Below are 13,200 nucleotides of genomic sequence, written 5' to 3' on the forward strand. Positions count from 1 at the left end.
TACTGAAAATCATCCTTGTTGCTAGCACTACATATTTATTAGAAAGGTTCTGAGTATTAGGAAGCTGTCAAGTTCTTAGTAGAAAATGCAAGTTTTTAAAATTTCAAAATTTTCTTTGAAAGCTCAAATCTTATGATTAACAATCAATACTGTCACTTATTTTCCTTGAAGTTCTCTCATTTCAGATACAATATCTGCCATATATCCAATCTGAATAATTTTAATTTATTTTCTAGTTCTTTTCAATAAAACTGGTGTTCCATGAAAAACTGATTGGAGTGGACTATAGTTCTCAGCTCCCTTACCCAAGTGCTTTTCCTTAAGACAATCATATTTGTTATGCAGCAAAAGTGCTTCATGCATATCTCCCATTTCATCAGAAGAAATCATTTGAAAATCATGTATTTAATAAAATTAATAATTGTTCTGCTTTATAGGTGAACTTTTCAGGGGAAGATGTCCCCATCTTTTTAAAACCAGGACCACGTAGGGGTGAAGACACCGTGCCTACTAATGTAGTTCGGTGCCACCACTTTGATTCATGCTCAGATGTCAGCGCCTTCATCCACCATTGCTATTGCGCATCAGTACAAATGGCTGCACAGTGCAAGAGACAAATGCTATTTTAGTTCTGTTGTGAAAATAGTTTTTACCTTGTGGATCCTTTGAAAAGGTCTGAGAGACCCACCTCGCGTCAGCCCATAGCTCACACTTGGAGAATCACTGATATAGACTATATCCCACTCCAATCAGCCTTGGCTAACATCAAATGACCAACTCTCTGGCTAATTATTTGTTTTTCAAAGTATAAGTATAAGATGGCTAATCATTGGCACTTTCATCACATGTAATTTTTGAATAATGGATTTAATAAGGTTATTAAGCCCATTACTGTTTAGTACTTACATGCCTTTTTTTAAAACCTGAAATTAGGTTAGCAAATCTTAGCTGCAAATCCCTTCTCTCCAATTTTCTCTTTTTAACACCCCAAGTGACTTGGTTTGGAATTATACACTGCTTTTCAAAATTGTTCTCTCATATAATGTCTATTGGGTTGGAGAGAATAGATAACCTTTAACACTCAGATTCTAGGACACCTCTCATCAAAGATGTGTTTTAAATGTCCTTGAATAGCATTACTGTGCCACTTTTCACAATAGCTTTGTCTGTTTCTTTCTAAGCATGTGCTATGTTTCTGGCCCCAAATAGCAAATCTAAGCCAGAGGCAGAGGGTGCAATATTTACTCTAGAAAATTCCATGTAGTTTGCATCCTTTTATGTTGACCTACTGATCTCTCTTATCCCTCCAACTTGATATGATAACTTCAGTAATTGCTCTTGATTCTTTTGGCTTTCATGGTTTTTTTGTGGCTAACTTTACCTTTTTTTTAAAAGCTCTGATTGCTACCCTGTTTTTACCCCTAGTCCTCTCTGTCTCTCAGCTTTACAGGACTTCTCTACCATTTATCCCTGGCCTGCAGAACTCTACTGACTGGACCATCCCTGGCCTCAATTTCAGAAGGGGATTAGGACAGCCATAAATGCTCAGGTTAGGTGTAGTTGAGTTCAAACAGTTATATTTGTTAAGGGTTTGGAATTATGTTTCCCTTTCTGAGGTTTGCCTGTAGGAAATAGTACCCATAAAGAGAATTATGGGGTGCCAATAAAACTAATAGCTGGTCCAGCACCCAGTATCACACAGTACGGGGCTTACTATGCAGGGCTCAAACTTTGTGTCACAGAAACCTTGGCCCTAGAGACACATGGTTCCTAGAATGTTTGACCCATAAAATAAGCCAGGTCTCGTCTGAAGGCACAGCTACTTAAAGAGTGAAGAAAAGCATATTTGGTGGGGAGAAGCAGGAGCATATTTCCCCAAAAGTTTCATCCAAGGCTTCTAAATTAAGCAGCATCATGAGGTAGGTTGTAGACTTTAATAACACATTGCCCTATAGCCACAGAGCTTAACACGGGGGAGGACTTTAGAGATGTCTAGGTACAGCTTGACTTCAGTCAAGTCAAAGGATGCTATATATTCCACCGAGGGCCATAAAGAACCAGAACCCTTGTACCTGTAAACACGGTCTTCCTTCTACTCCACCCCACCGACAGGGCTCTGGAATTTTAGATATTGCTTTTAAACCAAAAGCCCTTCCTTCCTGAATTTTGGTATTGTTTTCCGTATTTCCATATGTGTTACTGGGCCTTGGGTTCTTTAACTTACATAGGATTTTTTCTTACATTAATTGCTTTCAAAGGTGATCTGACCATGAAATACTATTTTCAATCCTTTAAAAAGTATCTTTTTCTTCTCACTCACAGCTATAGTTCTCTTCCCCAATGTTAGTTATTATCGGGTTCCCAGCCTGTAAGCTACCAACCTCACAAGGTGGGTTTTTTGTTTTTTGTTTTTGGCCTTGAATCACTCAATTACTTTCTGAATCATATTGGGAAAATGAAATAAAACACGTGGTTTTATAGGATATTGCTTTTTGAATTTTCTGGAGTCTGAGAATCAAGAGAACAGATTTTTGTTAATGTTGACTCAACTGAGGGATGTAAAGATTTGTGTTTTTTGTTTTTGTTTTTGTTTTTTGAAAGAAACAGAGCACACGCTAGCAGCAGGGGAGAGGTAGAGGGAGAAGGAGAAAGAAAGAATCTTAAGCAGACTCTACGCTCAGTGAAGAGCTCCATCTCATGGGGCTTCATCTCAGGACCCTGAGATCATGATCTGAGCCAAAATCAAGAGTCAGACATTTAACCAACTGAGTCACCCAGGCTCCCCAGAATGTAAAGATTTGTAAAAGTAAGCGGTTGCCTTTGTCTTTTAATGCATGAGTGTGATTTCAGTTAGTTACATTTATCTTACAAAAAAGATATTAAATTTTGAGGGGTGAAGGGTATATTGGAAAAAGAAAAGGAAAGCAACCATTTTCTCTCCCAAACTGCATTCTTTTGCTTTCCAAGGTACATTTTCCAGAGAACATTGTTAATACACAAAGCATGAGGCCGATCACAGATAATAGGAAGCACTTTCTAGAGATCCAGTCGAATCGAGAAATCAATAAATCCTATCCTGTGTTGATAAGCATTTGGACTCAAAAGGACATTTGCTCAAAATGCCTGTGGAAGTGGCCTACATGGCTCACAACTGCTGCTTCTGGGTCAATATTCTTTTTATTCTCCTGATTCCACCAGAAGAGCATCTTCATCATACTCTAATCTTTCTTTAATATTTTTATACACTTTATAAATCTTCAATCTTTTAAGAAGGAGATTAGCCCAGCATAGATTATCTGCACGTATAATTTGCATGAGATTATAGAGATAGTTTAACAGGACCTACTGCTGGCTGTTGGGGGCGGGGTGCATCCTGAGTGGTGACACACGAGTATCATGCTGTTATATGTCTGTGTAACAGGGGAATCCACGGCAACTCAGATTTCAGACAGAGAATTTCCTTTCCTATCAAAAGGAACTGAATATATTTTTTCCCATTTCAGTTGTGTGGCAGAGAACACAGGCATAGCACACAGAAACAGGTGGCAAAAAGAGCACTTGGTGAGAGACAACTAGATAGCCTGGGGCCCCACAAACACAGAGAGAAAAGCTCCAGCAGGGTAGGTTACCCTACAGCATACCGGGTGCGGTGCATACCTTCTTAGGAACACAACAGGTAAGGACAGTACTCAGAGTCAACACTGAAGGAGTTGCACAGGCAGGCTGAGTCTTTGTAAATGGCAACACAGAGTCTAATACTAGAAGGTGCTAAGTCAGCACAGACTAGCTCAAGATGGGAGTGATGTTTACCTAAAATGCACTGAGACCGGCACCTCCTTTGTGAGATGGTGTCAGAAGTCTCTGCATAGCCCTTATAAAGATTATAACCCAGGACTGTCTGAAGGCTGGCAACTTTCCTCTCCCCTTCTCTCCACTGCCTTTCTCCTAAGGAAGATCTGTCTGCCTGCTGGGCTCTGATGGGATGACAGTGGACATGGCTATGTGACTGGAGGCCTAGTGGGATTGCGCACTGAGAAGGGAGCAAACCTGTAGTGTGAGGACAGAAGAGACACAGAAGGGAGGAAGGACACTGGCTCCCCCTTCCACTCCCTTCCCTCCCCGCCCCCCCCAAAAAACCCTAAAAACAACTGAACAGTGTGCTTGTGAGCAAGAACCATTTTGGGGTAGAGTTTTTGGGAAAATTCGATGCAGGAGATGTGGCGTACCTATTGGTGAGTGTGAGCTGTAAGCGGAAAGAAATGAGGAAATGAGTTTTCATTTCAGCTGGGCCTGGCGTGTCGAGTCTTTCATTCTTTGGATGACTCCAGGGAAGATTTAAACTACTTGGCAATTAATTTTAAACATCAGACTGGTATTTCCTCCACCACAACTTTGTGAGACTTTAGGTCAAAAAGTGGCTGCATTTTACAGGGTTCAACTTAAAGTTAAGCTTCCATTAAAAGGATAATAAACTAGGTCCACTTCTCATTCATAATGAATTCCCCTTGTTATTGTCATAAAAGTCTTAATTTAGAGAAACTTTCAGGTATTTTTATATACAGCTGGATTGTGGAAGCCACTGAAATATTATTTTCTCAGTTCCAATGTCGGCAGTGGGGAGATCAAAAAGAGTCTTTCTTCCAGGAAGCTGCTCCAGCAGGGCCATCTCTTGATGTGTTCCAGGTGACAAAGACAATAGCAGGTGCAGCTGAGGAGAGAGGGGCTGAGGCTGGTGCTCAGGGTGCCCCAGACCACTGAGAGCATGGGCGCCCTATCAAGGGGCCCCGATGGACCTCTGAGGTGATGTACACCACATGTCCCCAGGGGAGGGCTCCTCTAGTTCTTAGTCATTTCTCCAGTCCATAGTGGCGTTTTCAGACAAAGTGACAAAGACTCCAGAGAGCCATGTTCCCACAGGTGGAATAAAAACAGCACATACAGGTTGGGAGCTGGGAGCAAGGCGGATCCTGCTCACCAAATCACTCTGGTACAATGTGACACCAGGTTCCATGATGACAGATCACTTATTAATGTGGGACCCTGGTCAAGTTTCTTTTTTTTTTTTTTTTCCTGGTCAAGTTTCTTAACCTGTCTACTTAACCCTTAGATTCCTCAACTGTGAAATGCAGAAATTAATGCCACCTCCCTTACAAAGAGATGAAATGAGAACTACGTAACACCCAGGACAGTGATTGGTATATAGAGAATTCCTCGTGAAGGTTACATCTTACTCTCCCTATCACCGATACTGTTAGTATTGTTATACTAACCCAATTTTTCACATGATTAAACCTGAAAACCTACATCTACACTTGAAAATACATCTCCTCTGCTTTCCCTACATTTACAGATGAGTCCTACATAATTATGAGTATCCTCTCCTTTAGGTTGGTTGCCTTCCTAGCCTCTTCTCTACCTTTTTCATTACCCTAATCTCATAAATCCTTTAAGGTTTGGACCCCTTGCCTAACACTCCAAAAGAAGTGGCTGTTGATTAATCCTATGTATTTTTTTTTTCATAGTGAATCTGTAGCTCTGTGTTGAGAGTTGTCTTTTGGCGCATCTCTCTTCTATCATCATTTGTATTTGGTCTTATCTGCCCTGTTTGATTGTAATTGGTTGTAGAAACAGGTCAAGTCTTTTTCCCTTTGAAACATCTATAGCATCTGTGCCTGATTAGGTAGTAAGTATTCAATAAGTATTTGTAGATGAATGAGTGAAGATAATAAGATAACAGTCAAATAAATTATTCATGATACACAATGTCCTCTATTAACTTTTAAAAAACGGGGTGCTATCCTATGAATGGCTGTCCTCATGCTCTGAGTCAACACCCATCACACATAGCAAATTGGGTTTGTGTGTCACTCAGATTCGCCATACATTCTCTCTACGTTCAAATCCAGAGCGTTAAAGCCAGGGTGATTCTAGGATCTTGCAACTTGCCTGTTAATTTTAGCCATTACCTTTCTAAATATTAATTTCTGAAAGTAAATAATCAATAAACATCCTTCCCCCTTGAATGAGAAAAATTCGGTGATGTGTTTATGTATTTTCCATTAGAGGTCAATTCCAGGGCCCCTGCAGCAGGAATACTTCCTCCTTGCTAGCACTGATAAAATACAATTCGCATTACATCCCACTGCATAATTCTCTATGTCAGTGGTGGGTTTCTTGTATGTTACTCATGTTCTAGAAGCAATTCCTAATAATTCCCATTTCAACATCTTGGGCGCAAGCCCCATCTCTTGTTCTTTCCTCACATAGATACATTGAAAGGTTTAAAGGTACTCAAACATACATACCCGCTACTCGAGTCCAGAAACCCAGTAACGCCAGAGAGTTGGGGCCAGTTGAGCTCATTGGTAAGAGCTGTTGGTAAACTGATGAAGGATTTCTAAAGAAAAAATAAAGTGGCAATTATAAAAACAGTCATTTGTTTTTTACAGGTAGTAAGATTATCCATTGCCTAGACATTGTTCTCTGTCTCTCTCATTCTCTTTTTCTCTCTCTCTTTAAGGAACTTTGACATATATGAAGGATATGCCTCTTTATCATCAGAAACTTCACAAAGATCAGCATCACTCACGAACTGGCTTCCATTCAGCTTCTGTGAAAGATGCTAAATGCATGGCAGCTTATAACTCATCTAACTCATCTCTCATTTGAAGGGGATGCTCCAGTAGATGAGTAAACATTCCAGTCTTAAGTTTGCTGAAATTTTCTCCATATTTTAGCTTAGATATTCAGGAAATTAACCATCTAAAGAGTAATAATACTCAAGCCCCCAACACAAATGGCTTCTCCGAGTTCAAAGCTATGCCCTACAACATAGTGTCTCCTGACCCCCTTGGGAGTCTCGGGCACCTTTGAGAATCTAATTTGGGCTTCCTTACTCCCAAAGATCCACATATACTCAACATGGCCTATGATTTCAGGGAGTTCACAGACCCCCTGCATCTCTTGCACAGATTCCAGTTCAAGAACTTCTGATGAAGAGTGGACAGAACCGGGATTCACTTGAACCACATTTCTATGGTTTGTGCAAAATCACAGAAGGAAAATGATGTTAGCTATGTCTCCTTATTTTTCCTTTTATAAATGCCTTCTGGGACATACCTCTACTCTGTTCTAATTTCTAGTGAAAGCTTATCTTGACTGATGTGTTCAGAATAGGGTTGCCAAATTTAGCAAATAAAAATAGAGGATGCCCAGTTATATTTGAGTTTCAGCACACAAACTGCGGTGTCTACATACAATGGAATACTATTCAGCTTTTAAGAAGAAGGAGATTCTGACCCATGCTACAATGTGGGTGAAACTTAAAGGCATTATATTAAGTGAAATAATCCAGTTTTGCAAAAAATATAAATACTGTATCATTCCATTTATATAAAGTATTTAGAGCTGTCAAACTCCTAGAAAGTAGAAAGGTCGTTGCCAGGGGCTGGGAGTGGATATGGGGGGAGGTGGATGAGGGCCCCATCCTTATTCTTATCCCAAGTATGATTTTCAGTGCAGGGTAGGCTAGAAGTGGAAGAGAGGTGAGTGGGAAGGATGGCTTCTTGGGATTAACCATGTTAATCAGCAACAACAACGATGTATTATCATTAATAACCATAATAATTATGTATTAATTATATAATAATATAATGTATGAATTATGATTTATTTCCATCAAAGAAGCAGAAACAAGGTCATGCAAAGGAGGCTCCTGATGAGTCTTGAAGCACCATACAGTTCCAGTGACTGGCATTTTGTCACGCCCTTAGCAGGAGGCACCCACCACTTTCTGCTCAAAACTCCACCATTATTGTTAGTCAGACACTCTCGCTTTGGTTTCTGTTTCTCCTGTCATTATACATCAAACATTTTCTGTTTTTTCTTAATCTTACTTTTTCCCTAGGTCTTTGTGCTTACAATGTGTGTGTGCTGTAGGATCTGAGAATATTCATTTCTTCCAGAGAAGACAAGAAAAACAAACAGGATGTTTGAAACTCCTAAGATGTGTTAAGCGGAGACAATGAATAAGCAGGTGGCTTGTGAGATGTAGACAGAATTCATGCACCCTATGAAGGAAGCTAGCAGCCTGTAGAATATGTTGGAAGTTAAAAGAATGATATGACACTCCCAGATACCACAATCTGTTTTTTTTTTTTTTTTTCAGTCATCTGCATAATGACAACCTTGGATTTGGGGAACCCAGCATGGAACTAGGCTTCTGATTCTGGACAGGCCGGCTCTCCCTTTAACAGGGAGTTAGACAGGAACCCTGCTAGCACTGGGAGATACATCTGATGTTCTCTCTAGCCTGGAGCAATAAGGGAGGGGATGGCAATTCTGAAGTGTGTCAGCAAAGTAGGAAAAGGCTTTACTCTAGAAATCCAGGAGCTCTGACTTCTGTGTCCGGCTCTATCAATACAGTAAAACTCCACCATTTGGATATGACACATTGGAAGTGGTTCCCATATTCCATCCAGCTCCGTTATCAGGGGTGGGTGATAAGGTGTTTATCTTCCCAGTGGGGGGAAGAGCAGATGTGGAAGGCGGGGTAATGCCAGGCGAGGAAATGGCGGGCAGCTTCATCTTGGGAAGTGGGGTTTCTCAATTCAGTCTCTCTGGATCCATCTGACGAAATGGATCTCAAATACCTGGGAGAAGCTGGGACTTCTTGCTGCTCTCAAAAAAGGCCCCAACCAGTCCTGGAATCGGTCCCACCAGGAGTTAAGCTGGAGCAGATGACAGCTGATGCTGAATCACAGCGGGGACCAGGGTGGGTCTGTAACCCACAACTGGAGCTCTGGAAGGCCCAGGAAGGTCAGGTCACCAGGTTTCAAAGGTTTCTCCTGGTCACTTGATTAACCCTGAAATAATGCACATCTCTGTTTTCCTGGTTAAGTGTTTTAGACTTCACTTACGGTGTTATGGCAAAGATGGGGCTTTACCGTTGCATCAGTTTTGGTATCTCTGATGGCTGTTGAATATTACTTTATCTACTTCAAGAGGAATGTTGGGAGGATTTAAGGGCAGTAAGGAGAGCAGTTTGCCAAGCAGAAGCCGTACACTATGTAAAGGATCATGCTTGGATGGATCACCTAGTGTCTCTTTCCAAGTGGATTGTCCCAGGTTTAAGAGAGGTGAAGTTTATTGCCAGATAATAGAAGGGTTTTGAGCAGACAAATGGAAGCCTCGACATACTTGTTCTACCTTAGTAAATTTGGTAGATAAAAATGAGAAGTAATGGCCTTTAATAGCAAAGGTTTTATAGACCCTAGCAAAAAGAGAATGTTTAAGTCATATCACATTACACACTAAAAGCCTTATTCACGCAACATTATACCCAAGATATTTCAGGCATTTAAGGCAGGAAAGATGCAAATTAAGATCTCCCTCATCAACTCCTGCTTATTCCTCTTGAGCATTTATGTTCTCAGGAAACTCGTCTTAAATGTACCTTAAATGTACATATGTGGAAAGACTTAATATTTACCAAGAAAAACTTCCTCAGTTTGTAAAAAGCATCAGAAACCCAGTGAGCACTTAGCCAGCTACTGCATTGCTTCAGATAGTCTTCTGATTTTACAATGATATAAAATATTTTTATGTCATAATTGGCATGTATTACTATTTTCGTGTAATATTTTAACATTATTCTGTGTATGTGTGTGTGTGTGTATGTGTGTGTGTGTGCCTTTCCATGCATTGAGAAAGGACGTTGGCTCTCATTTTTAAATGTATATTCAGTAAACACAATACTTTGGATTTGGGTGTATTTTAAGCCCTAACTTCAACAAGCAACTTATATTTGGGTTTCTTAAAACCATCTTAAAGGAGAGAAAGATAGTAATGGCATCAATCACATATTCATCTGGTTGGTTCCCCTCCAATGATAAAAGGAATATTCTTGGTGCTTTTATTTCACTGTTTCCATTTGAGCCTTCCCTATCCAGCAATGCTATGGACAATGTGCATGATGTATTCCCTTTTTCAATACTGTTAAATGGGTTAGATCTAAGTTGTTTATTTTCAAATAATATAAAGTCGCTTAGAAGACTCTGCAGCTAACCTCCTTTGGAAAAAAGACACGAAAAATATCTTCTTCAGTTAAATTAAGTATTTTACAATTTATTTCCCAGGAACTAAACTCTCAGTTTGTTGTTTTACTCAGAGAAGAAAACAGGTCTGAGGTCGTCAGTCTTTGGATGATGGAGCAAGAATCTCAAGGCCTGGAAATCAAGAGACTGCTTAATCCGTTTAGCTTTGGGACCCGGAGTCTAGGAGCTTGGCTGGTCAGCCACTACTTCACCTGTTCTGCAGGTGGCGGGGATGAGGCCGTCCTCCTGTGTTCAGCCTTGCAATCCCAAAGGCCGGCTATCCTACTTCCCCGCCTTCTGCTTGCATCTCAATCTCATCACCTCCACCTTCTCCTTCTCCTCTTAACACTGTCACTACCTTAATGCCTTTCCTTATAGGAATACCAAGTCATGAAACTTTAGGGGCCTTCCTTGACCCTGACAGATTTTCTGGCTCTGGTCTCATTCCTTTAGCCTTTGATGTGTGAATAGATTCTATAAGTGAATGTATATCCATTGGTGATCCTTGCATGTGCTATATTTCCCAGATAACTTTGGCATTTTAGGCCAGAGTATCGGCGGGAACTAATAATGAAGTCTCCTCACGTGCCAGGCACTGAGACAGGAAACTTGTACACACTGTTTAACTTCATCACACATCTCTGTGAGGCAGGGATTAGTCTTCTTCCTTCTTCTCTCCTTTCTGCAAACACTTTTTGAGCAACTACCATGTATCAGATGCTGGACACTGCCTCTCAAAAAAGGAGTGAGTACCCAGGGCTCAGGAGAATAACAGTAAATTGAATGAGCATGCCCCGACCTACTTGGAGGTATTGAAAAAGCCCCTTTTCTGGTGGCACCTCCTGCCACTGGTTCTGGGCCACAGAAGAGTCTGTATTTTCGGGGCAGAAACTGGCCAGTGTGTGACCCAGAAAAACTATGGCAAACAGAACTCAGAGGGAGTTGAGTGACTTGCCAAGGTCACAGAGCTGGTAGTAGGGGGCTGGGATTTGAACCCAGTTCTGGTGGGACTAGGAAGAGAGAGAGGCTCGGAGCAGGCTGGAGTCCTAACAAAGTAGGCTTTCAGTAACCCACTTGTATCTGGTCTTTGTTTTTCCCCTAAGCTGCTAAATCTCATGGAATCACACACTTGGCTAAACTGGGCTTGCTAGTTGTTGAAAATGAGGCTTCCTGGGTGTCTACTGAGCAGATGGTCTCTGGCGGACTGCTTTGGGTAAAAAGTTCAGAAATCTATAGATAACCCGCGAGTGGTCACCATCTTTTCCTCTGTGTTTCTCTCATATGGAAGCCACACATAACTTAAGAAGAGTACAGAATGAATGTTGTGGGCACGCATACTGCAATGATATGTGACCCTATGCAGACACCTACATACACACCCCACTCACATACTCCCGGGGCCTGTTCTGTCCTCACAGCTGCCAGGGAAAGGCATCCTCAGAGAACAACACACACTGCGGATCTGGAGGTTTATCTTCCGGTGCGGCCTGGCAGAGGAAGCTCTGGGAGAGTGGGGAAAGTGTGTTTCATCTGGTTTCTGCCTCTGCAATCTCAGACTTAACTCTGTCAGGCAGCATCATTCACATGAGCTTTGACATAGACAGCTTCAAGAATGTAATTTAACTCCAAGTTTGACTCATAAACTTTAGAATTCCATATGCAGTGAAATAAGTCTCCTACTGAGGTCCCGGTGGCCCTGTTAAGTCATGAAACATACAGAGAGAGAGAGAGAGAGGGACAGAGAGCCAGAGACAGAGAGAAAGAGACAGACAGAATGACAGAAACACATCAAACGCCAGCCCATGCCAGGCGCTCTGTTCACCACTGTACTAGGCCACCACAAGTTCCTCCTTGGGGGAGCTCATAGTCTAGAAAATAAAGACTTGCAAGCTTGATGACTTGCTTGAACTCCTCTGTATTTCAGTTTCTTTGCCTGTACAATGGACTAATAATAATGCCGATCTCATCAGGTGGTTGAGAGGATTGGAAAGGACAATCCATGCAGAAAGTTCAGAATTGCCAGTGTTCCGTGAGAGTTAGCTGTTGGCAGTATTGACAGGGAAGTCCGGAGTGCTAGAAAGGATACCTGTCCCACGTGTGGGGGTCAGGGAAGGAATCTTGAAAGAAACCTTCTCCCATGTGAATTCTATGAGGTTACTAAGAGGGAGCCAGGCAAAGAGGGGCAGGGGGGAAAGAATTTAAGTATTGGCAATGCCATAGGCAAAATTCCAAGGCCAAATTCATCATATTCTATATGAGGAAGACCAACAAAATCTCCCTCAAACAACCCCAAATAGCCAGCGTGCCAGTTATCTACTGCCCTAGCTGTTGTTAGGACTGGTAACAATAACTGCTCAGCTCCCGGGATGAGGCCTATTGGAGGCACATTTAGACTTCAGTTAGAGCTAAATAAATGATTTTCAGAGAAAAGGTATAGCATTTCATCTTTAACCCTGTGCCAGTCCAAAACTTGATGGGGGTAGTGAAGAAATAGTCAAATAAAGATTTCTAGAAAAATGTGAGCAGTAAATATAAAAAGGACAGAATGGCAGGCAACAATCTTTCATCATTTTCCCTGAATATAGTTCTTTTTATTTATCTATTTTTTCACCGTGTCAGCTCCTCTTAGTCTCTTCTTATTTCTCCTTTTATTTATTATTTAAGCTCTAACCCCATGATTTATTTATTCAGTGAATGAGTCGAGGGATGCATTTATCTAACTGCCCCGTACCAAATGAAAATGCATCGTGCAGTTGGATTTCTTCCACAGAATTCAATTCTTTCCATCACTGCTTCCAGAGTGATTGAAGAACTGTATCCAAATTCATAAAACTGAGAAAACAAGAGTTTAAAGTGTCCCACTGTTATGTTGAAATAATCACAATTCAATTCTCTCGTGGAGCCAGTGAAACAAATTCTTTCACAAACAGAAAAAATAACTCTTCTAAGGGCCAGGAACAGGCAACGAGGCATGCCTATCATATTACAAAAGTGCCCTTTCATTTGATTTTGTAAAGGTTTGGTCATTGCCGAGGCAGCCAGGCTGCCATTTATCTGGGATGGGGTAGTTCTCCTTTTCTTTGAGAGCTAACATCCGGCATTAGAC

General features: G+C 41.2%; 1 protein-coding gene across 1 annotated transcript in view; it reads right to left on the reverse strand.

Annotated features, from left to right (window-relative positions):
- Window positions 1-13,200, reverse strand: part of AOAH (acyloxyacyl hydrolase) — a 161,559-nt gene that overhangs the window by 61,119 nt on the left and 87,240 nt on the right. The window contains 1 exon segment of the mRNA XM_038557345.1: window positions 6,306-6,397. Coding sequence (XP_038413273.1) covers window positions 6,306-6,397 — 92 coding nt within the window.

The sequence above is a fragment of the Canis lupus genome, chromosome 14 (genome assembly GCF_011100685.1).
Source record: "Canis lupus familiaris isolate Mischka breed German Shepherd chromosome 14, alternate assembly UU_Cfam_GSD_1.0, whole genome shotgun sequence".
Taxonomy (NCBI): domain Eukaryota; kingdom Metazoa; phylum Chordata; class Mammalia; order Carnivora; family Canidae; genus Canis; species Canis lupus.